The sequence below is a fragment of the Symsagittifera roscoffensis genome, chromosome 7 (assembly GCF_963678635.1).
Source record: "Symsagittifera roscoffensis chromosome 7, txSymRosc1.1, whole genome shotgun sequence".
Classification (NCBI taxonomy): Eukaryota; Metazoa; Xenacoelomorpha; order Acoela; family Convolutidae; genus Symsagittifera; species Symsagittifera roscoffensis.
The window spans coordinates 39,551,720-39,577,066 of NC_087068.1; the positions used below are offsets into that span (position 1 = coordinate 39,551,720).

At 34.5% G+C, this 25,347-nt stretch overlaps 1 protein-coding gene across 7 annotated transcripts in view; it reads left to right on the forward strand.

Moving 5' to 3' along the window:
* Positions 1–25,347, forward strand: part of LOC134851831 (putative neural-cadherin 2) — a 100,403-nt gene that overhangs the window by 41,186 nt on the left and 33,870 nt on the right. For 6 of the 7 annotated variants that reach the window (XM_063868085.1, XM_063868086.1, XM_063868084.1 and 3 more), the window contains 7 exons: positions 617–1,669; positions 2,005–2,645; positions 2,845–3,022; positions 7,333–7,748; positions 8,179–8,226; positions 11,434–11,796; positions 13,829–14,058. In XM_063868085.1, the coding sequence (XP_063724155.1) occupies positions 617–1,669; positions 2,005–2,645; positions 2,845–3,022; positions 7,333–7,748; positions 8,179–8,226; positions 11,434–11,796; positions 13,829–14,058 (2,929 nt within the window). The remainder of the gene's footprint in view (positions 1–616; positions 1,670–2,004; positions 2,646–2,844; positions 3,023–7,332; positions 7,749–8,178; positions 8,227–11,433; positions 11,797–13,828; positions 14,059–25,347) is intronic. The other variant, XM_063868088.1, reaches the window with a different exon arrangement.

Below are 25,347 nucleotides of genomic sequence, written 5' to 3' on the forward strand. Positions count from 1 at the left end.
AAAAAGCTCTGCGCGACTGCGAAATGTTGGTCCCGTTATCCCCCTCGCGCATTTTTCAAGTCATGACTCTCTGCAATTCAATTCGCAAATTTCTGGAATGTGCGTGATCGTCGCAACTTGGCGCGACCCAAAAACCTCTGTGCTACTGCGAGATTTCGGTCGCGCAATCCCCTTTGCATGACTGTAAACGTTCGCGACTCAAGTCACCCAACTCGACACGGAAAATTGGGACAAAGAATTCGAAACAAACAAATTAGACATCACTAATAATTTAAAATTTATTTGTTAGCATTTTACAATTTCCAAACCGCAATTACTTAACAAAAATGATCGCAGGTGAAATTGTTTTATATTTGAGCTACGATTAACTATATATCTCAGAGGGTGTATAAATGTTCCATCAAAATTGCAATCGAAAACGTCGAAAACTGGCTGAATAAAAAACAGCCCAAGCATAAGAATTCCGTTTTCTTCGAAAGTCGGAACAAAAACGAGCAGAACTTGCTGATCGATTCAAGACCTTCTTCAATATGTATCATCAAACAAACTGTTTTGACCTTGTTTGGAATAGGTCTTGTGGGGAAGCACAACGTTTGACTTGCCTACTATATTTCAGGGAGGTGAAAGCAGAGTGGTTGCACTCGAGGTCTCCGCCGTAGACTCCAGTTCCAGCATCAGATCAATTAAAGTCGACGTGAAAGTAGTCCAGGCAGCGGATGGAGGAGTTGCTCCTGAGTTCCTTGATATGACAGACGGACAGTATGTTTTCAACGTACCGGAAAATATAACTAAAGGGTCACTTCTCGAACCCAGCATCGAAGTACAACTTTCTGGAACAGGTGAAAAAATTTGTATTTGGAGTTTCGGATCTTCAAATGACGATTCGGATCGACTATTTGGGTATACAAATCCGAGTCCTACTCAAATCCGGATGTCTCGAATGCAAATAAAAGTTGCTCAACAACTAGATTATGACGATGCAAGTGTCCGTAGGCATACGTTCGAAGTCAAATGTCGGGACTCGACATTGAGTTATTTAGAATCAAACGCGGAAGTAGTGATAAATGTGCTTGACGTGAACGACGAGATCCCATTTTTTTCAGACACATCTAACGTATTCAGCCTTTATGAAGACGCTTCTATTGGTGATGTTGTCGGAAGCGTAACGGCAGCTGATGATGATGGCGGAACTGTTCTCACTTACTCTTTATCTTCAAGTATTAACCCAGATTGGTTTAGAATTGCGACCGAAACGGGTCAAATTGAGGTCAATGGCGTATTAACGCGAAGTCAATGGGTTGGAACCGCACGAGTCAGTGACGGAGCGCCATCGGCTAATAATGATGTTGGAGAACCGAATGAAAATGAAAGAACTGTTTTGATTAACATATACGATGTTAACGATCAGAAACCAGTAGTTGTTCCTCAGGCAGGAAGTGAAACTCAGCCTTTCGAAATCTTGGAGTCTATTGGTGTTAATTTTCCGATCGCGGGTTTCGATGCCGAAGATGAGGACGAGGATCCGGCCCAAAGCTTTACTTTTTCCATCACGGCTGATAGCGGGTTTGTGCCTTTTACAATCAGTAGCCAAGGAGGGCTTCTGAAAGTCAGTGATCAATTGGACGCCGATGGAGATAATGCACAGACGGAGTACAATTTCAATATCCAGGTTAACTTTTTTTGCTTGAAAATAAGCCCGAAGATAACACTTCAGAAACCCGCAATAAACTCACTTTTGCGAAGGTGAAAAAAAAACTTGAAATATAAATAGAAAATAATTTTTTGTAGAAGATCAAAGAAACTAAATTGTTAAATCGAAACAACATCTCGGGCATTTTGCATTAGCTTAAGCAGTGGCAAAACAGTGGTTCTCCATGATGAGAAGAACATTTCATATGTTGGTGTCCTTTCATTTAAACCGTGTACTTAGACAATTTTTGTGAACCGTGTATTCATTGATTTGACAGCTAGCTAAAGAAGTGAATTTAATTGTCTTTGTTTCAGGTATTCGACAACGTTCAAAGTAGCGACCCTTTCCCAATAACAATTCGTGTTATAAACGCCGACGACGAGCCCCCAGTATTTATAAACAGCAACACATTCGGCATCAAGGAGGAAAATGTTTCACAAGTCGGACAAGTTGTGTTCCGAGTCGAGGCAGTAAACGAAGATGCAGTGCCTGGAACTAACTCGGCAGTTGTGTATGGATTGAGTGGGGGATCTGTCGACGACGTCTTCCAGATGAACCCGGAAACAGGGGAAATTACTCTTCTACGAGTGGTGGACCGAGAAGCGTCAGGGGAATCCGAGTTCTTGCTTCTGGTAACCGCAACTGAAGTCGCCAGTAACCTTGCGAACGTAATGGAGTTGAGAGTGACGGTTGAAGATATAAACGACCACGTTCCATACTTCGACGAATCCTCGCTTCGAGTGTTTGTTAATGAAAATTCACCAACTGGAAGTCTAGTAGTGACCGAATTTGCACGTGATGATGATTTTGCTGGGCCACCTTCTTTTTTTGGTTCGATCATGAGCTACTCGATGGTAGATGGAACCTGTGACAATCTCTTCAGTGTTGAACCTGAAGGAGAAATCGTTGTGCAGGATAGTCAACGTTTGGATCGCGAAACGCTAAATTTCCCGTTGTAAGTCAAAAATTCGCTTAGAATTTCGTTGCGTTTTTTTAATAAGTGTTAACTGTTTTCTGCATCTAATAAATGTTTTTTTTTGTGTGTTTATAAAATGTTTTTTTTTTTGGTTTTGCTTCGTTCGCTTTTTGAAATTGATCATTCCTTCTAAGTTTTAAACGGTCGGTTTATCAATTTGAAAATTTGAAATGTTCAGTGACGAGTGTACAATCAAAATTCAAGCCGTGGACGGTGGCGGGCTTTCAGGGAATAACACAATCACCATAATTGTCCAAGATGTAGACGACAATGAACCCCATTTTGCAGAACCAAAACAACGCTTCGCAGAAATTGAGGAAAGCAGTGAATCGAACACAATTATCTACGGAATTGAGGTATCCATAATTTTTTTTCAAACAAGCTTTACTTATTATTTAGGTTGTCTATTTTTTTTTTCATTCTTAAGATTCGATAAACTTAAATGAGTTTTTTCCTTTTTTCAGGAAAAGTCTCAAAATTTGTTCAGACTCAAATTTGATTTTCCGCGGTTTGACTTTCGATTTCTTTTTATTTTCAGACTATTTCCTTTTTTAAAAGGAAGGCAAACTCCACTATCGAAGAGCGAAAGTGTACAGGTGATGAGAAACGTGATTGACTTCTAATTTTGAACATGAAATTTAATAATCAGAAATAAATTTTACTTGTAAATCCCAACGAAATAAATTTTACTTGTAAATCCAGCTTTCTCAAATGGGGTTAATTTTATCAAAAAAGTGCTTGTCTCAATTTGTTCTAGAAATTCAACAAACTTTAAGGCCATCTTTTTTTCTAATCAAAAAAATTTTGTGATTTGATTTTTGTAAGTCTATTGTGCAAATTCATTATTCTAGCCAATCTTAAATTGGATTCTTCGATAGAAATTTTAAAAATGGCCGGTGTATATCTGTTAAAATGGCCCTTCCCAAATTGAAATTGTCGTAAAAGTGAATTAAAATGACCCATGGTGATGGTTTGTTCTTTATTTGAAAACTGTTTCATTAAGTTTAAAACAACGAAGTGATGATCACTTATATAATCTTGACGATTTTTTGTTGTTTTTTTTTTCGGAAAAAAAGTCTAAAAATTTGTTCACGCTCAGCTTTAATTGGTAGCAATTTGACTGGAATTTCTTTCAAGTCTCACTTCGTTTTCTCTGTTAAATGAATAATATTATATAACTTCGTTTCAAGTTGTACAATAATCCAACAATAAAGAAAACTTATCATTGAGAGAGTACCAACTTGAGCAAGCGCAGAAGGTAATTCAGCCTGTTGAAGCGCCGCTGAGAAGTTTCGAACAAGTACTATTTTATATGGACCTGATTGTTTAATCTATGTAACCTTTATCCATAAAAATTGATTATAGAGTAAAAAAAAAGCAAACTGAAATTTCGAATTTAATTAAATTTTTTTCAAGAAAATATACGAGCAAAAAAATATAGCTAAAATACAGTTTTCAAACTTGAAAATTTTATTTTTTTTCCATTTGTTTTAATTCAATTATTACGATGTTTGTTTTTTGGGTGTACGCTTTATGGTTCAATGATTTAAAAAAAAATATCTCAAAAATTTTTTACAAAATTAATTTGTTGAAGTAGTCGCAATCAATTCAATGGTTATCTATGATTTTATGTATAAGGTTATCTATAGACTGTGTAGGCTGAATCAAAACTTTTTTGTGATATTCATATTCTAATTGCTTAGATAATTATAAAATGTCCGTATTCGCACAAACATGAATTTTTTTTTCGTCATGTATTTTTTTTGTTATTAGTGATTCTATTCTTCTAGTGGTATCAAGTGATTTGTCTAATTCTTGTTATGAAATAAAGTTATTCACGTTGTCATTTTCATGTTTTCGTCTTTTTACTTAAGAGAGTAAATTCAGCAATTCGTTTACGTGTAAATCATTGATTGAGCAATATTCCTGCGTTTTTCTTATTGACTCTTGTGTTTTTTTGAGGCGAAACGCAATTCGAATTAAAAGATTTTGTTGTACTTGCAAACTTTTTAAAGCGATTTCATTTGCAACTCCATATACTTTTACATCATTTTGATATATTGGTTGTACTAACTGCATGTATGTTCTAATGAGAACAGATGAGCTGAAAAACCGTCTTGTTTAATAAAAATTTGAAATGGTTCGATTGCAATTTTTATTTTTTTTTCAATCTGTTGGTTGAAGGTATCATTTTGATCCAAAATTAGTCCTAGGTATTTAACTGCTTTTTGTAGTTCTACCGTGTTTTGGTTCCAAATAAAACTTTCAAATTTTTTTTCCATTGATAATCTTTAAATGTGTTTTCCTTTGTTTGTTGTATTTTTTATTGCTTTTCCATCCACTCTGATAATAATTCTTTATCTGTTTTAGGTTCTTTTGTTTCGTTGAGTACTCCAAAAGTTGTCTTTAAATGTGTTTTTTCTTTGTTTGTTGTAATTTTTATTGCTTTTCCATCCGTTCTGATAATAATTCTTTATCTGTTTTAAGTTCTTTAGCTTCGTTGAGTACTCCAAAAGTAGTAGTGTCATGCACATAAAGAATACATTCACTGTGCTATTGTATGTTGGGAAGATCAAGGATAAATATAATAAAAAGCAAGGGACCATAATGAAGCCTCTCTGTTGTTGAACAACTGTTTGAATGAAAGACATACTGGTTTTTATTGCTGAGTTAGGATTTCAGTAAATTAAGATGAACACCTCCCAACCCGTAAAATTGACTGTTGTGAGTAAGTGTTTTGATCAACAGTATCGAAGGCCTTGGATAGATCTAAGTGTGCGCAGTGCGTCAGTTTAGCAGTATTTTTCGTTTCAATAAGAACCTCTAAAGTTTCCACAATAGCATCAGCTGTAGAGCGTTTGTTGCCAAATCCAAACTGTTTTTTTGCTTCAAACATCAAATTTTATTGGCTATTGGAAAAAATAATTATTCGTTTTGATAGTGGTTTTTCAAAAAATTTTTCCTATCAGAGGAACTAAAGAAATAGGCGTATAGTTGCTAGGATGTGAATTGTCTCCTTCTTTGAAAATAGAAATTACTCTTGCTGTTTTAAGACAACTTGGATAAACTGATTTGCTTCTTATCTGGTTATAAACACTGGTCAAATGAGTTCTTTTAATAGGATTCATTGATGTGGTTATTTGACAGATCCATGTCATATTCAGATTTTTTGTTGGGCAATTGCTTTTTGTGTCATAAACTTCCCTTCATCGATTTGTGACAGGAAGAAAAAATTTTTTTTCATTAGTTTTTGAACAATCACTCTTTTTTTAAAATTCAGATGACAACTCTGGACCGATTGTGACAAAATAGTCGTCCAACTCTTGTGCAATTATAAAACTTTGTTTGGTTTATGAACTTTTTTCTTCGGCCTTAACTTCTGCACATAACCAAGAAAGTTTTATTGGGTTGTTCAGTGTTTCGAAGAAGCGTAAAATTTCTAGAGTGCTGTGAAATTGCTGCTGCGGTAACTCAGTTTTTTATCAATACCAATTTCACCATCTTCAAACTCAATTTCGATTAGTTTTTTTATGTTAAGACCAGTTGAACTCAATTTTGAATTCCTCTTTTTGCAATTTTTCATAATGTCTACCGCAAAACTTTTCCTTTTCACAATTTTTATAAGTCCAATGTTAAAGTCACTTTCAACAGCACAATGATAATTGATTGCGTAACCAATAAATTTAGTGGTGCATGGAAACTTTGCAAAGGCCAAACCTATGGTTGTTCGAGAGTGCTATGTAACACATGTGCTGTCATTTTGTTCAGATATCAGATTAAAATCAAGCAGTTCCTTCAAGATTTTCTTCGGTTTATGAACTTTTTTATCGCCCTTATTTTCTTTCACATAACCAGAAAAGTTTTTATTGGTTTGTTCAGTGTTTCCAAAGAACAGCAAAAATCTTTTCTATTCGCCGATACCATTTTTTTGACTTTGACAGTTTGCTGTCTCAATTTTTACGTTGCCTCCAAAGTACCCTCGGTTTGATATGTTTTCAGTAATTTCTGTTTTTTAGCTTTCACATTTTTAATATCATTCGATATCCAGCTTTTTTTATTTCTCTTTCTTTTTGAAGAACTGTGCTTAGTTTAATTTTGGCCAAAAATATTAAGATTAGATATGTCCCTGAGCCAAGTTTCTGTTAGAGCAACAAAAAAGGCTTCAAGTTTTTTGGCTGATGCAGTTTATCCAATTTATCATAACTTGCCCCAAGAGAGCGGATGTTTTGTTGAAAAAGAATTTAGGTTTTAAAATGATTTGAATCTTTGGTCGATTTACCAGAACTGCTGTTTGTTATTGTTTTACAATCTTTGTCGCAAAAAGTTGTAAATATTTAATGTGCAAAAAGCGTCTTATATGCTTGTCTGTATGTTCAGAACTGCATGAGATAATTTTTTCTGTTTTTATTTTAGATTTACAATTCAAACTTCACTATCGGACGGCAAAAGTGAAAAGGTCACAAAAAATGTGAATTTCCTCTAGTTTCAAAAATGGATTATTTTCTCAAATGGGATAATTTTACGAAAAAAGTGCTAACCATAAATAGTGTTTGCAATTCAAAAAGCTTTCGCGGGACGTTTTTTTTTGCTCTTTTACACTTTTCCAACTGTCTGTTTTCCAACCAGTTTCCAAATGCTTTATAGTTTTTTTTTTGTAATTTTCGAGGTTATCGACGCAGACACTATTGCAAAGAACACGGAAATGAATCAAGCCCGCCTGGTTCCAAATGACAGCGGATTTCCGAATGACGAGCAGTTCAGAGTGGAATACGATGCCGTCAGAAACATGGTGCTAATTCGAAACAACGTACCCCTTCTGTTCACTGATCTTCAGCTGAATCCTGGCGAGCAACTTAAAGTCAAAGTCGCGTTGCTCCAAGATAATTTTGATAGAGATACAGCTGAGTTTACCTTCACTCTGATCGACTGGAACAACCACGAGCCGGTGGTTTCAGTTGTGACACCGACTACTTTGCCCGTACAGTTGACAGAAGGAGCGTCTTTTGACAGTTCCCTTTCAATTGCAACAGTGGAGGCAGCCGATGATGACTTAAAAGAAGAAGGTTTCAATGATGAACTGAAGTAAGATTCAAATTAGTCATGCTTTGTCTCGACAGGTCTTTATTATCGTGTTCTTATTGTGTTAAAACTTATTGTGTTCAAAAAATGGTCACTAATTATTTTTTCAGTTCATCTTAATTAAGGAGTGTTAACATTCGTGACAAAGTGTCAATGGAGGTCAAATTCAAATTATTAACTGGATCCTTGCCATGAATCATTACAGTTTTTTTTTACTAATCTAGCCGTTAATAAATTGTTATAAAAAACATGTTAATAAGTTTTGGTTTTTCAAAAATTGGTAACGCTGTTAAGCAGTGTTTGTCGCGTTTTAAAATGACAGAAAACAAAACTCACAGAAACTTCATAAAATGGCGAGAATTAATTTAGACGTTTTTAATTGGTCCTGTTCATCTACTTAACCCGTTTTCCAAGCTTGTATAAATGTTTTCAGTCAGCGTAGAATTCGTCGATCTGCTAGCTCAAACCTGAAGCTGTACAGGTAAATAAAAAAATGGTAAAGGCGAGTTGTTCGTGCTGTTTGCTTATCGGTTGGGTATTTGTAGCACAAGCTGTATATTGTACATAAATCACAAAATTGAATCAAAGTTACTCATGAAACACTAGATAGTTTTTGGTCCATCGTCCCATTTTATCAAAGTTTTTGTGCACGTGCACTCCCAGATCCAGGTCATCTTGAAAACTTTGTCAAGATCTTAAAAAACTTTGAAGATTTATCAAAGAGTCGAAAAATTATGACAAACCAGTATGATGGCACTGCAACTCACCAAGCAAATTAGAAGTTTTTTGAAAGAAGGATGCTTTTAAAGACAAAAATGCAAGGATACAAGATTTTGTTTGTAATTATGCATTCACAAGTTTCATTTACAAGACAGGATGTGAACAATATCCCCCCCGAATAGACCAAGTGAACAATCGCCCCCTTAAAATTAAATGGCAAATTCAAGCAATAAGGCCTGCATGTACTATGCTCAAATCTGATTGACCAAGTGCTCAAATCTGTGAACGATCTCCTCCCTAATTTGATTTTGGGGGGAGATTATTCGCTTGGTCCCATAGGTGGTCCCAACTTTAATCTGATTTATTATAAAATTGGATGTTTTGATTGTTGGGAACGTGTTTCCAGAAAAGTTTCTTGCGACACAACTTGAGACGTTTTTTTTTTGCTTTTTGTTCCGACTTTCGAATGAAATGACGGAATATTTGGGCTATTTTTCCTTGTCCCCTCCACCTCACTCAAACATGAATTTTGTGGTCTAACGTAACGAGTGGTTTTACAAGGTTAATTATGAGGACCACTCGTATCTAACGTAACAAGTGGTTTTACAAGGTCAATTATGAAGAATATGTTTGTCATGGTCTAATTAGTCTGCATGCAAATTTTCATGAAAAATCGGACTAAGTGAACGGTAACTTCAAATATAAAAATTTGCAGGTGGGGGGGGGGGGGAGAGCCAATATTTCTATTATTAAGAGTAATGCACGTAGTGATGACTCTTATGTATGTCTTGCTGATGTTTTTATTGTTTTTTTTCAGGAAAAAGTCTTAAAATGTGTTCACGCTCAATTTTGATTTTTCTCGGTTTGACTTTTGATTTCGTTTTAAGTTCAACACATTTCCATTCTTAAAAAGAAGGCAAACTCCACTATCGAACAGCAAAAGTGTAAAAGTCACGAAAAACATGATCAACTTCTAATTTTGAAAATGGAAATTAATTATCAGATTTCCCAGCGAAATAAAAGTTATGTGGGTTTAAAGATTGCCAATTTGGGACAATTAACGCGCGATATACTTCGTGCTATCGACGCGTAAGCGGAGATTTAATCCGTATTAGAAATCATTGCAAATAGAAGCCAGCTTTTTTTTGGTCTGTTTAATACTTTGCCATTTGCAGCATTAATCACTTTGTATTTTACATAGCGCGTGGGTGGATGATTTTCAAAAAAAAGATTTCATCAATCATTTGATCAATTATTTCATCAATTTTTTTCTACGTTAAATTAATCTATAGATAAAAATACGCAGTCGAAATTTTCTGGGCTTTATCTTGATACGAGAAGACTTGTTATTCCGACTTTCGTAACGAAAGTAACGGAATATTTGTGCTCGGAGTGGTTTTTTTCTTCAGACAAAATTCGACTTTTTAACTAGCCATTTTTTGATTGAGTTTTTTTTATATCACTCAAAAGATACTGTTTTCTTGATCTTCGATTGGAAAAGATATTTCACCTACTCAATTTTTGTAAAGTTATGGGAGTTTAAAGATTGCCATTTCGGCCACTTTGAAACAATTAACGCGCGATATATTTCGCGCTATTAACGCGTAAGTGGAGATTTAATCCGTCTTAGAAATCGCTCCAAATTAGTTGAAGGAAGCAGCCTACTTGCCAAAATTGATTTGTTACTAGTAGCGAAATCAATCACTTTGTACTTTATATGGCGTGCGGGGGATGATTTTCAAAAAAATCCGCATTTTTTTTATTTGATTTCATTACATTTAATTTTTCCTGTTAATACTGCTCCAGAGATCTTAAAAAGCAGTCGGAGCAATCAAGGCATCGCCTTGATTCGAATTTTGTTTCTTGAAACCTATTCTTCAATTTGCCGACAAAAAACAGGTTGCATCAACCGTACAATGCAATGTATTAATTCTGCCATTGATTCTATATAAGTTATTCATTCCAAACATGCGCGCAGAATATACTACTTGAGATTTTTTTTATACAACACAGCTATTTTATTCTATTAATAACTTAATAAAAAAACTAATAGTAATAAATTATGATTAGTTTTTTAAGTTAATTTAACTTTGTTTTTTTTTTAAATTTTTTAAATTAATTAGATCAATTTATTTTGCCCTCGAACGTTGACTTCTGAAAATCCTGTGTTTTGTCTACCCTTAATAGAGTTGGGGGAAAATTGTGCGGTTGAGCCAACAGACTTTATCAAGAATGAATGTTTTGTAGAACAGAAGGTTCCGACGTTATTTTTAAAAAGATTGTTTTCAAAAAACGCGTGTCGTTTGAATGCGCGTGGTATGGGAAGAGAAAACTAAAATGTCTCATAGCATAAAATATGGCTTAAATTTTTAAACAGCTCAACAGTAAAAATAAGTAACAAAAACGAAAACTATGTTTTTTTTTTCAAATAAAAATTCATTGAACATTTCTAATTTTTTTCAAATTCTTTTTTTCTGCGTTTTCGAAACCAAAAAAAATGCTATTTAAAATTTCAAAGCTACTTTTTGATAGATAAACCAAGCTTTTTGCAGCTTAATTAACTGCTTTCTGGTCTTCTCACTCTAAATTGGATTGAAAAGCTATATTCTCAATCTCAAACTTATTTTTTAAGCATAGATTGGATCACAATTGAAAGGAGCTTAGTGAGGTCATCCGCTCCACCCCATCTCAGATTTATTTTTGGTTTTATTTGGCATAGAAAAATTGGAGAAAAAAATTTTTAATAAAGAAAATGAAAAACACCTGGGTAACAAATTCTTCCCCACTCTCAGTGATCGCAACAGTTAATTGGTCTGTTCCTAGAACTGTTTGGTTGAAAATGTTTGAACGATTTAAAATTAAGTTCAAAATGATGTTTTATGCATGCTACTGTTATAAATGCCCTCATTACTGAAGCTATTATTAGACTCAGTCGCTCTTAATGTTTTAATTTAAATATCTGTTTCAGTTGGTTCATTCTTTGGAGCTCGGATCCGAGAGTTCGATTTGAAATTAAACCCGATGAAGTTGACCCAACAAGAGCCCAAGTGTATCAGATACAAGCACTCGACAACGAGATATCAACTGAGCAGAGCTTCACTCTTCAAGCATGTGCTGAAGACAACCCACGAGAAAGCTACAAACCCAAGTTATACGGATGCGTAGATATCCCTATTCAAACTCTCAATACGAATAACAAATGTCCGGTATTTCAACCTTATCCTTTAGTGACGGTACCCGAAAACAGAAATGCAGCTGTAAATTTGTTGGACACTCAATCTGTTTTGGATTTTGACCAGCAAGCTATAGCATCAGTGGACGCAAGCGTCACGTAAGCTAACCATGATTTTTTTTAAAAATTACTCAAGGATTCTTTTTGTATAGACTAGACGAGACTATTTGTATATCAGGGCAAAGCCCTGAGTATTCCGACTTCCCTTTCGTAGTTTTAGTTTTATTAAATTTTTTTTGATAAACCAACATTTGGACAGTATATACTCAAGCGGATCGTAGTTTGATACTACAGGCTACTTTTTTCCAATATCAGTCGCAAATATTACCTTGGTGGCACTTTGGCAGATGGCTGAAGTGGCTCAATAATAACATGCTCGCTGCCATCAATAAGTTGACACAGTTGATGCATTTTTAATTCATCAAATGAACCGAAGAAAGCTATTTCTTTCATACAACAGTCAATAATAATTTTTTAAATAGTCGATGAACTTAGTTCAGCCGCTTATATAGATCATGATTTTTTCCGTCTCTTTTAAGGAAATGTCTTAAATTTTTTCATGCTCAAACGTCCTTTTTTGCTGTTTAAGTTTTGATTTTTTTAAAGTTCAGTTCATTTTTTTGTTACAAGTAAGGCAAACTCCAATATTAAATAGCAAAAGTGCAAAGTTCTGGAAAAGATCGACTTCTATTTTTGAAAATGGATTTGAGTTATCAAATGCTCCAGCTAAAAAAAAAACAAAATTACCTAGTTATCCATTTTTTTCAAATTGGGTTAATTTTATCAAAAACGTGTAAATCATAAATTGTTCTAGAAATTCTAAGAACTACTAAAACCATCTATTTTTTTCTTCGAGAATCGAAAATTGGGATTTTCTCAAAAAGCAAGTCCGTTTTTTTTTGCGTTCATTGACTCTTTTCCAACTGACTGTTGGCTATGCTCAGATTTTTGTTATATTTTGGGCAACTATGCACAATTTGGTTTTTTTATTTTGCAACTTTTCACAGCAAAACTTTGTTCATATTGGAGCTCCCGTTTGCCATTTTCTTGTTTGTCTTTCTTGCTATATTTGGGCATGATTTCTATAGTGTTTGCAAAGTTCACCTCTGTGTGAAAGTTGAGTCGTATAAAATAGTAATAAGAAAAATTAGCTTAATTTTAATTCGTAACAGAAATTAATCTGAAGAAAAATCACCCCAAGCATTAGATATTCTCACTTTCTTCGAAAGTCGGAACTTCGATAAGTTCGGTTTCCCTTTTAATAATTTTGAATTTTCACCATTGAAATTTTTTAAACTAATGTTAAGGCAAAAAAAGTCTTTTTTTTTCAGGAAAGATGATTGAAATTTTTCACGCTCAAATTTGATTTTTTCGTGGTTTAAATTGCGACTTTTGAAAGTTTAATTCAAAATGATCTGCTAAAAGAAAGCACATTCTACTCTCTAGTATTCAAAAGTTTCAATGGCGCAAAAGAAATTTCATTTTTTGAATTGTTATACTGAAATCATTGTGGTCTAAACATACTGTGCTAGTTTCATAGCTATGTGACATCTTAATTGTTCAGAATCATGCGGAATAATTATGCTTGGGGAGTTTTTTTCATTTAGTTATTTTTCGGCGATCGAATTTTTTTCAAACAAAATTTTTTAATATCCCATTAAAAATATCGATTCATGGACTTCCATTAACCAAAATGTTTTTAATATCCCAGTAAAGATATCGATTCCTGGACTTCAATAATGAAAAATATTTTTCTTTCGATTAGTTTTTTGTGTTAAGTTATGGTGGTAGTGCACTATGAAAATGAGTTGAGGTAAGCGTAAAGGTATTGAATTATTTTCGAACTGTTCAAATTTTCACACGTGTTCGATGATGTCCAAAATGTATGGTTTGTAATGTTATCTTTAGCAACAGCTATTCGAGTTCCATGCATTTGGTAACTCATAATGATCACCCAGACCAAAAGCAAACAAAATTATCTTTTTTTTTTCGAAATTGTATAGAACAATTTTCACTTGATCAATAGGCTGCGTGCTATTTATACATCGTGTTTGACTATATTAAGCCTTCTGTTGTGTTTTGCCGTTTTTGATCGAAGTTGATGGCTCAAGTGATCTTTTGTTATCCTTAGCGTGGTGTCGCTGGACTTCACTGTGTTCGCTTTCTCCAATGGGATCCTGCGCAAACCACTGGGAGTCAGTCTAAACAGGGAAGCACAGGAGTTCTATAATGTTATTTTCCGAGTGTGCGACGGACAAAACAATTGTTGTGATCAGACTGTACATATCAGAGTGACTGACGAGAATGACAACGGACAGAGTGATGGGGGAGTATCTATTGTGGATGTGTTTTACTTGGAAGGTGAGGATTTTTTTTTAAAATGACTCTTCAAACAAGTTTTGTTCAGCTGAGGAACTTTTTTTAGGTATAAAATGAATGAAAAGGTTTGAGTTTTGACGCTAATTATTCCGTCTCAACACGAAAACTTTGTCAACGTTTTTTTTTGCGATCTGAAAACTGCCAGAAATTACTTAAAAGAGTTATCTCACAGCTGTTTTTCGGTCTATCTGAGTAAGTACATTTTGGCCTATCTCAATAAGAGCTCGGTTACATAGCTTGTCTTGTTGTTCCAACTTTCGATACGAAAGTAACGGAATATTTGTGCTCGGGGTGGGTTTTTTCTTCAGACAAATTTGACTTTTTAACTAGCCATTTTTCACGCAACCTTTTTATATCATTCGAAAGGGATTGTTGTGCTGAGCTCAAATTTGAAAAGATATTTCACCTGTGATCATTTTTCGTAGAGTTACAGGGGTTTAAAGGTTGCCGTTTTGGCCAATTCGGGACAATTAACGCGTTGTATATTTCGCGCTATTAACGCGTAAGCGGAGATTTAATCCGTCTTAGAAATCGTTCCAAATTGTTTAAAAGAAGCTTATTGAGTTAGGACCGAAGTGTATAACTCATAGAGTAATTTCGGATAGGGTACACCGTCTGCTCGTCACGCTATCTTATTTTCGGCCGGATAGATTCGTGCAACTTCTTAGTCTAATACCAATCCTAATCTTACTCTTATACTATCTAGTCTCAGGTTGTTTAACTAGTCTCTGCTAGGCTCAATAGATCTAGGGTATACTGGTTTATTGCGGTTGCTGAAGTCTTCTTGGAGAGTCAACTAATTTCTAAGTTAAATTCAAATCTCTCTGGTGCTGAAATTACAAGTAATTTCAGCACTTACAAATAAGTGGATTGTTAGTTAGATGGATCATGATTGGTTAATATCAAATACTTTACATTGGTAAAATATCTAATTTATCCAATCATAAAATGTAGTTTAGATCAGGTTCCACCCATCCGGGTTTTACAGAGTTTTTTAGAATAGTTTTTCTGCAATTCGAAGGATGGATGATGGACGTTGGTTTCTGGCGAACATCATATTTCTTCTGGGTTCTCTTGTTAGAGAAGTTCCAGGTTCGATCGTTGTGTCATCTCATGACAACGACTGGGTCTTTGCAACAAACTCAAATCTGATTTCAGAATGGTTGGCTATGTCAGGTTTTTCTGTTTCATTGATGAGAACTTCTTTGTGTTTTGATCTTGTCTAGGAATGACGTGGAGATTGTGCGTGGAGGGGATGCCTGGTTACTCGGATCTGTACGTATACTTGAACATCGAGGTGGTCATTGGTCTAGTTCAATGAAGTCCTTTTCTGCGAAGTCAAGTCGTACTCTAAATCCTTTGAGTTGTGATTGTGAGCGACATATTGATTGTAGTTGGCCATTCTTTCTCGAGTGTAGTGGGGTCGTTTTGTCTTTGGATGTTCGTCCTTGGTGTTGTATTCTGATCTATGTATTGCATAATGTAATTTACATTTTATAAAACTTTTATTAGTTTTTAATATTTTTTAATTATGATTTTAGTTAGTTGTTTTCACAAAAGCTTTTTGTTTTAGTTCAGTTATTTTGAAGAGTTACTCACCCTTGAGTAGCTCTTATTAAAAATAGGAGTGTGGTCACAAAGCGTGGATGTAGCACGGTGGGTTAGGCCGGCTATAGAGCATGCTCAGGACGTCCTCTTCTGGTGGGTTAGGCCAGGAGTGGGAGTATGATTGCATGCGGTTTTTGTGAGAGGTCCTGTTATGTGACAACGTTTTATGTTGGGTTTGTTGTGGTTTTTCTTATGTTTTGTTGGTTGTGTCCTTTTTTCAAAAGTTAAATTGTTTGTGGTATGGGTTTGTCTTTCGACATTTTTGTGTTTTATTATTTCTTTCTTAGACTTTATAATAGTCTTCAAAAGAATAAATTATCCAGTTTTAAACTGGGTTAATCCGGTTTGGGTACCGTTGGTTTCCTTTTCTTAGTCATGCTGTTATGCTATGTGTTGTGGTGTTTAGTAAGCTGCATTGGTTAGTTTTGTTTAGTATATAATTCCTTTCCAACCGGGTTAAAGGAAAGTTTGAAACTTGTTATCGTGTGTTAGAGTTTTTGAGTGTGAAAGCTTGAAACTGAAATTCATTATTTTAAACAATTCTTCGTGGGCGAGCTGTGCGAATGTGGATAGAATCTTTGTGCGAACGAATTGAAATATCAAAAGGTTAGTACTGCATTTGATTCTTATTAATTTACTACATAGAATTTCAATTTTACGGCTAGTTGTTGGGGAAAATGAAGTTACAAATTTTCATCATTAGTAGATTTACTGCATTTGGGAAAAAATTTATAAATTAATTTACTGCATTGGTATTAAATTTATTTAATTATTTGGTGCAAAAAATTAATAGAGTTTTAAACAGTTTTTGAAGAAGTTTGCTATCTTTTATTTTTCTTTTGTGAATTTTTCAGATGATCGTTGGATGAAGGCTAAAATGCTAAATAAGACGTGGATAAAGAATGGTGAGTTTCTAATATTTTAATTAGTTAGTTATATCTATAATTCATACTTACCTGTTAGTCGTCGGGGAAGAAACCGTGGGGGAAGATGTCGTGGATGAGATCGGAAGTTGTCAGTAGTTTAGCTAAGATGCGGATGATATTTTTAGTTTGAAGAAGTGGCAAAAGCAATTGAAGTGCTTTAATGGTGGTTAGTTCTTCAGTGCCAACTGCAAACTCATAAGGTGTGTTTTGGATTAGATTATATAATTTGTGATTGAATTTAGTGTTGTGGATGAATTCTAAAATGGGGATTTCTATAGGTTGAACAAATTCGTGTGGGATAAGGAAGGGTCGGGATTCTTCTGCATTGAAGGTCTTGGTGATTGGACAAAAAATATACATTTGGGTTATGGGATCATAATTTCGAAGAATACCATGAAGGTTAGTCTCTTTAATGCAATATGTGAAGTTAAGAAAGAATGGTGAGGTGTATTTGGAATTGATGAATTGAAAACGATGGTGTGGTTGTCTGGAGGGAGTGTGTAGATCGAAGTGATTTTGGATGAAACGATAATATGTATATGTGTGTGTTTGTTTAGTGCGCAACATAATATCGTGTGAGCAGTGCAAATCTCTTTCATGTGGTGCAAGGAAATGAAAGGTTAGTGAAAATGTTTGGAAGCGTTCTTTAAAACTTTCGTATGCTTGTGTGTCTGTTAGTGCTTCTAAAATAATGTGGTCAAACTTGCGATCGAAGATATTTAGTGTAAATACATATGGTGTTTTAATGAAAAATTTCTCGGTGATCTGTGGGTTAGCGAAGCGATCGTCGTCTAAGAATTGATCTTGGTTAGCTCTGATGATGTTATGATCGTAATATTCTAGTGTATATTCATTAGCTCGGGGTGCAGTGTGTGTTTTTAGTGATTTTTTATATCCAATGTAGGTAAATTGTCTAGATGTTAGTGGTGTGGTGAGTCGATATAGCATGTTTTTATTTCGTTCTATATCGATGTGAGTGTTAGATAAGGGTAAGCAAAGGGGATTAGTAAAATGATAATATGAGGTCCAAGAAAGAGTAGGCATTAAAACGTATTCGTCTACAAAGTTACGTGTCTCGTTAGTGTCGTGAGGGGTGTTTAAGGTGTATTGTGGAAATGAGGGTAAGGTGATAGCTAAAAATTCTTTTGTATTAGTGTGATTTGGGTGATTTATATATTCACGGGCTGTTCCTGGTTTTGCTGGGAAAGGATGGTTGGGGAACTTTCTTTTAAAAGTGCGGTAAGCTCTATTAGTGCTGAGTGAAGATTCAGTAGATGTGGATGATGGTGCTAATGATTCGGTATAAAATGAAGAGGGTGTAGGGGTAGGAGGGTTGGATGAATCTATTGTGGATGAAATGTGGTTTATGGTGGGGGTGTCAAGGTGGTAGGGTTGTTGTTGTAATGTAATAAAATTATCTAGTTCTGGGGAGATTTGGGGGGTATCTGGAGAATTGGATGATCGGTCTGATTGATATGAAGAATAGGTTGGAGTGACTTGGGAAGCATAAGAGGATGTAGAATTGGTGGGGACAGGGTTATTTGGTGTCATTGGTTGAAAAGGGGGTTGGGAAAAAATTGAGGGGTTGGTGGGAAAATTATTGGATGGAGATGGTTCAGAGTCGGCAAATTCATCGGGGGTTTCAATATTCGGGTTATTGAGTTGTGATGTGGAGTATAAAACTGAGATGTGTGAATTAGTATCGGAATTCATGCCTGATGTTACATTACTGGTTGGAAAATCGGGTGGCGGGAAAGCAAAAAGTGGTATTATTGTAATGGGAGTAGTGAGGTTGGTTGGGTGGGAATTTGAACGGTGTAGGGATCCAAGTTGTCGGCTCATCGTGGGCTAAAAAAATTATTATTTTGAGACTGAAAAGCGGTGGTATGGGGTTGTTCTATAATTTGTTCATAAGTATTATCATCGTGTGATTGGTGTGTCATTATATGTTGGATGGGACTTTGTGATATGGTTGGTCGAAAATTTTGATTATGTGTTATGGCTAAATTTCGAAAATTACGTGGGACTAGGGATAATGGATGGTTATGTGGCAGGGGTGGTAACTGTGGTGCTGTTGGCGTTGTGTCTACATTGTTATGTTCTTCGTCGTATGTGTTCTGTCTTGTAGCTATTTTTGTGTTGTATTCTTTTATTTGTGCATCTAAAAGAATTTTGTTTATTGATGTAGAAAAAATTCCAAAAAATCCTGCAAATAGTATGCGTGCTACGCTTGCTTGTCTGTTTACTTGTGTGTGTATAGCACATGTGTTGTAGATTCCTTTTAAAAGTGAAAAAAGAAATCCAATAAAGTTAAACATTGCGTATAAAATAGTCAATTTTTCTAAGATGTAGTAGGGCCATCCTAGAAAATCAAGAATTTCATTTTTGAGTGTTACAAAGCTAAAAATATTGATGGGTGATATATCTTGGGGACGGTATTTTTCACCGTTTAGATATATATAATCTTTAATGTCTTTAAAATATCCGCTATAGTCTTGCGTATAGATGTCTGCAAATCCTGCGGTTTCTGCAAGTTTGCGTAAGTTTTGGTCAATTGATTGTCTTTGTATAGTGTCCATTTGTGTTAATAATTCTTGGAATTGTTGTGTTCGAATGTGATGTTGAATATCTGACTTTGAATATATTCCTATTGATTGTAAGTCTATATTTGGGTTTCGAGCAATAGCGCGAATGCTTTCTGGTGAAAATTTTTTGAGTGATTGCATTAATGTGGGGTATGGGGTGAGAAGGTAATATTTATCTTCATCAGGGTTTAGTTGTACTACATTGTGGCTATTTTCTGATCCACATGGGACTGCGGTATCCCAGAAATAGGTTCTTCGTGAAAGTGTGTCAACGAAATGTACTTTGTTCTTATAAAAGATAGGGATTCTTTTATAGCATCGTTTGTCTTCAAAAACGTATAGTGGTGATACTTTTTTAGTACAAGTATAAAACCATAAGATGTTTCCTTCATAGTCTAAAAAATTTGATCTTTTTCCTGATAGTAAATATCCTGCGTAGGGTATTTTTAATACTGCTAGTGCAAGTGATTGTAATATTTGTGTTCTTTCTAATTCGCATAGTTGGTGTAGTGTTTCTAATTCAGAGAGTGACATTTCTTGAAAAATTCGGCTAATCGTGTAGTCTAGTTTCATATCTAAGTGAATATCATAGTGGATATTACCGAAATATGTACTATTCATTAGTGATAGTTCTTGTAAACGTGTGCTTTGATCGTCTTGGGGCTTTAAATGTCCACCAGGTTGACCTGTATTCTTTTGAAAATTAACTGGTATATATGATGTTCCTTCATTTAGGGGATGACTTGTGGCGTATGGGTCGACTTTTATTTTTCCAGTGGTCATGTCGAAACCATTTTCGTATTCAACTAGTATTTCAGAGTATTGTGTTTTGTGAAGTGGGTTTTTATATTTACATGAGAGTTCTGTTTCTTGATATATTTGAAAACGTGTTAATTTATTTTCTATATTATGAATGTTTCTAAAATTAGAACTTATTTTTCGTAATGGATTTACTTGTTCATATGGTATTGATTGTATAAAATATTTTTCGTGAAATTTTATCATACGAGCGTGTATTTTTGCTACTTGAAATGTTGTACATGTGTCTTCAGGGAACCAAACAATTGTTGCTTGTGTTCGTGTTGTAGGGTCGCAATAACCTTGGTCGTTTTTACAAGGTAATCTGATTCCTTGATAGATCATTGTGTTGTCTGATAAATCTCGTGTGAGTTGTATTTTTTCGAGTTGTATTTTCCAATCGAAAAACATGATCTCTTGGTATCCTTTGTTTTTTGTGTCTGCTTTGCAGTTTGATGGGTCATTTATACCAATGTGTGGTATCCAGTGTTTATCGTGTATATCATAAGTTAATCGTCCGTGTGCGCCGTTATATGGGTACTTTTCATCTAGTTTTATATGTCCTTGATATCTTTCAAGTTCTGCTTGATGTACAGAATCCGAAAAAACTTGGAAATATACTATCTTTCTATCTGTGTTTTTATTTTTTGTGATGTTTAGTCGGAGTAACTCGTTTTTACAATCTTCGGGATTGAGATGTAAAAGTCGTTCTATATTACTCTGGTAGAATGATTCATGGTCAAGTCGGTTTTTATTTCCGTTTGAGACTTGTGAACAATGTACTTTCTTTTCAGAAAATGTTGCTGTGAATTTATATCCTATAACTGTAGTTGCTCGGGCTTTTGAATAGAGTGTCGCTATTACATTTGTTGTTTCTATGGCTTGGGGTTCTGTTTCGCATTGTGATACTTGATTTATTGCATACTTGTGTAGTGTTTTTTGTTTGTTTTCTTCACAATCGTAATGTGTTACTAATAAATCTTGTGGTCCTGTGCGGGGGGAAGGGTTTATGTTTTGATTTGAGGTTATTAGAAAAAGGAGTTGGAGAAAAATTAAAATTTTTAGAATATACATGTGTATGACAATCCTGAGTATGGGTTATAAAATGTGATGTAACCAATTGTCTTTTTGGTATATCTGTCGTATTTGTATATTACTTCAGTTGTTATAAATGGTGGTGGTAGGGATTGAGCTGTTATATTTGGTGGATTTAATGGATAGGGATGTTGAGTGATGTTGTTTAATTTAACCGTGATTTCAAATTTTAATTGTAGACTATGCTGTTGGAGTATTTGGATGTTATGAGCACGTATGTCTTCGTGAATGTCTTGTCTATATTATAGTCTATTAAGTGCCCAATTGTGGAGTCGGTTACTTTCTAGGTGTTGTCCAAATAATGGTGGAGGTGCTGTGAATGTATTCCAGTCTAGTCTTAAAGGAATAGTTGTTGATGATTGTTCTCGATATCTTGCGTCGAGATTATTTGGAAAATTCAAGTTAAAAGGTGGGGTGAAATCTGGCTTATTGATGGTGTTGATGGTAGTGATAATGTTTCTGGTAGTGATGAGGATGTTGTTGTATCCGTAGAAATATCTATTGGATCGTTGACTAAATTTGGTTCACCTTGTGTGAATGAATGTGTTGTCCAATATGGTAGTCGTGATGCCTGGTTTGGGGGGTTAAAGGGATTTTCACGTATTTGTTCAGATGTTGGTGTTGAACCTAAGTAATCTGATGGTAGGCTTGAGGTGCTACGTTGTGAAAGAAGCGTAGGGGTTTCTGGTAATATACCAATGGGGTTTTCTGGAGTGTTTTGTGATGGTGATTGAGGTATATCAAAATGAACTCGGGGAGTTTGAAAATTTCTGTTTCGTCGAGGATGTATAATTTGTCTATTTATTTCGACTGTATTTTGGTTTTGACTAGGATTTCTTATTCTACTTAATTCTTGTGGTAGTGTTGGGTATAAGTTATATGTTGGTTCGCTTAGAGGTGCTTGTTGTTGAACTGGTTCTAGTGGTTCTGATAAGCGAGCGTGTCGTTCTTCAAAGGTATATGGGTTATCTTGAAAAGAAATTCGTGTAGATGTTTGGGGGTTTTGGGTAGTTGAAAGTGGTGTCGGGTTTTCTTGGGATGATGTCGGTGAAGACTGACTATGTGATTGTTGGGTAGCAATTTTTGATAGCTTTTTTGGTCTATTCTTTTAGTTAAAAAGTTTGTTTATTATAGTATTCTTCTAAAAAAAGAATTAGAAGGATTGTTGCTAGGGCGAATGTGAGGATTGCTTTCTTTATACATTTGCATATGGTCAAAATGAGGGATGATAAAAATGTTATGAAAATTACAAATAGTAGAAAAATATCAGTTCTACTGAAAATAGTTCGTATCATTTAGACAAGTTGTATGAATCGTACCTGTGGATATAATCAAGGGTTTTTGAAAGTTGGAGAAATAGTTCGAATATAGTGTAGAAAATTAAAAAAACATTACAAAAAATGATAAAGATTATTAGAAAAGATTCAAGGATATCAAAAAGAAATATTATGAAAGTTTCAAGTATCGTAAAAAATTGTTTGAGGTTTGTGATAATTTTTGTGACTGTTTGATAGAAGAGCATTTAAGAAATGACTTCTTGATCGAATATTTTTTGTTGTTTGAGGCAATTTTCAAGTGTGGTCGGATTATTTATTGGTTTTTTGACAAGTGGGTTGAGTTTTGTGAAAAATTGTTGGGGGCAATTTTTATGGTGATCGGGAGGTCTTCTTTGTCTTTATTTTCATTTGTCAAATGATCTGGGGTATTTTTGAGATTTTTATACTTTAGGCTAATTAAAATGGTCGTTCTTTTACTTTAGGCTAATTTAACATATTTGTTTGGGGGGTATTTGAGGGCTGAGTTGGGGAAATATTGTTGATCTTTGGTTTATTAGATAAGGGAGGGTTATGATATTATGGTGATATTTATTTTAGTTGTCAAGTTGGAGTGGTTTGCTTGTTTTTGACCTGGAGGTCGTAAAGTTATAGTTATAGATATGCCTGGAGTTTAATATCGTTCGTCTAGTTGGTTTGTGTTAGAGTTATAGAAGGTGACGGATTGGATGAATCCTATTGGCTAATTATGAAGTAGAATCGCTGCGTGTTTGTCAGCATGTTATTTTGAAAAATGAAAGTGTAAAATGTTTCAGAGGTGCAAAGATTATCAAATGTAGAATTAAAGTTGTTTTTGAAATTCAACTTTCTTTAATATTTTAGATTGTGGGATGAATAATTTATAATTTTTACGTGGTTGATTTCTAAGTCGTGAAGACTCTCTATGTTCTGATTTGTCGATTTGTTCTTGGGGTATTATTTGTTCTGTCATTTTTCTATTTTTTCTTTCTTTTTGAGATGTATTTTGATCTAGATTTTTTGTATTGTTTTTTGTGGTGGTTGATTTTGTTATTTGGTTTTTGAGGTGAAAATCTTTTTGTTCCTTCGTTGTATTTTCTGTATGTGGGTCATTTTGAATAACTTGTAAACCTGTAAAAGAATATAATTGAGTTAGTTCACGGAGTGCGTATTCTTTTGGATAGTAAGGTAATAGGTTATTTCGGCGTTGAACGATTTCTTTTTTGTCTGAGTCGGTGATTTTATATGTGACATCAGTGGGTTTTGCAATTATTTGGTATGGTCCTTTACGAAGAGGTTGTAATTTCTTTGAAATTCCTTTTTGAGTATTAAAATTGGGTATTAAAACAAATGTTCCAATTTTTAAATTGGAGGCTGGTGTAAAGCGTGAATTTATTTGTTCATTAATGTTTTGCCTTTGTAACAACTTTTTTGTTACTTTTTGGTAAATTTCATTGTGTTTTTTATCTCTGTTTAAAATCCATTTGGTGTGTGTACCGGAGGCTAGTTTAAGAATTTGTGGGTGATGAAAATGATCTTCATCGTGTGTATGTAAAGGTAGGTTATAACAGATTGAGTCTTTATTTGGTTGACAATAACCTTGTGCGTTTTTATGAGAGTTTGCTGTAAACATTATTGGTTTGCGTGGCTTTTGGTTAAAAACCATTTCATATGGTGACATTCCTAGAGTTGTCGTAATTTGTGAATTATATGCTAAGGGAAATAATTTTACATCTGCTGACCATTCGGTGTATCTTGTATCATTTCCATTGATGATACATCTGAGATATTCTTGTAATGAACGGTTCATACCTTCGACTAAGCCGTTTGTCCAAGGTGCGTGAGATGTACGTGGTTTGTGTTTAATGTTATATAAATGACATAGTGTAATGATTTCATTATTTATGAATTCTGTACCGTTGTCTGTAACTAAAATTTCTGGTAGTCCGAATTTGGGTATCCAGTGTTCATAGAGTGTTGTGTAAGCGTAATAAGCGTTACAATGTGGTACTGGGTTAAGTGCTACATAATGTGTAATTGCGTCAACAATTACCATGATGTAGGAGTTTCCTTCTGATGAGGGTGAAATTGGTCCTTTAGTATCAAATGAGATACGATGGTTAAAGTACAAACTTTGTCCTTTAAAATCTTGTTTTTGTGCTATTTGTTTTTGATTTGGGTAAGGTTTATTTAGTTGACATACTATACAGTCATTGCATAGTACTTTTATCCAAATTGGTGCATTTGGGAAATAAAAGTTTTGTATAAAATTTGAATATGTTTTCTCTGATCCAGAGTGTCCTTTAATATTTTGTGTATGTGAAATATTAAAAGCTATGAGGATCATACTTAGAGGGAGACAGGGAACTGTAGATTCATTTAATTTGTATTCTAGAAGGTCTGTGTTTTCGTTAATTGTTGTATTATTGAATTTTCGAAAATATCGGAGGAGTGTTTTATTTCCTAAAATAGTTGTATCTGCCTTGACGGGTCTAGTTTTATATTTGTGCCATGATTTTAGTTGTCTAATTACTGGGTCAAGATTTTGGTATTGTTTCAATGTTGAAATTGTAATTGTTTCTGTTGGGGGGAGAAATATGTTTTCAATTTCTAATTTAGATAAGGGTATTGTATCAAGTGGGTCATGGAGATCAAAAACTTGATTTATTGTGTATTTTGAATCGTTTATTTGTGGTCCTGATAAATTTATTTTATCAGTTAGGTTTTCTTTTTCAATTAGTGGAAAAAGGTCTTTTTTATGCGAGTGTTGTTTTACTCTTTTTTGTTGGGTGTTATTTTTTATCCATTGTGAATATGGGATTGGTTTAAAAGTTGATGTTCCAAGTAGATCAACTTCATAGTGATTATTTTGACAATCTAAATAAAGTGGGAAGTGTTGTAGATTGTTTATCTGTGATTGTTCAACGTCAGTTTTTACTGCATATTTGCATTCTAGTCGGGGTGATG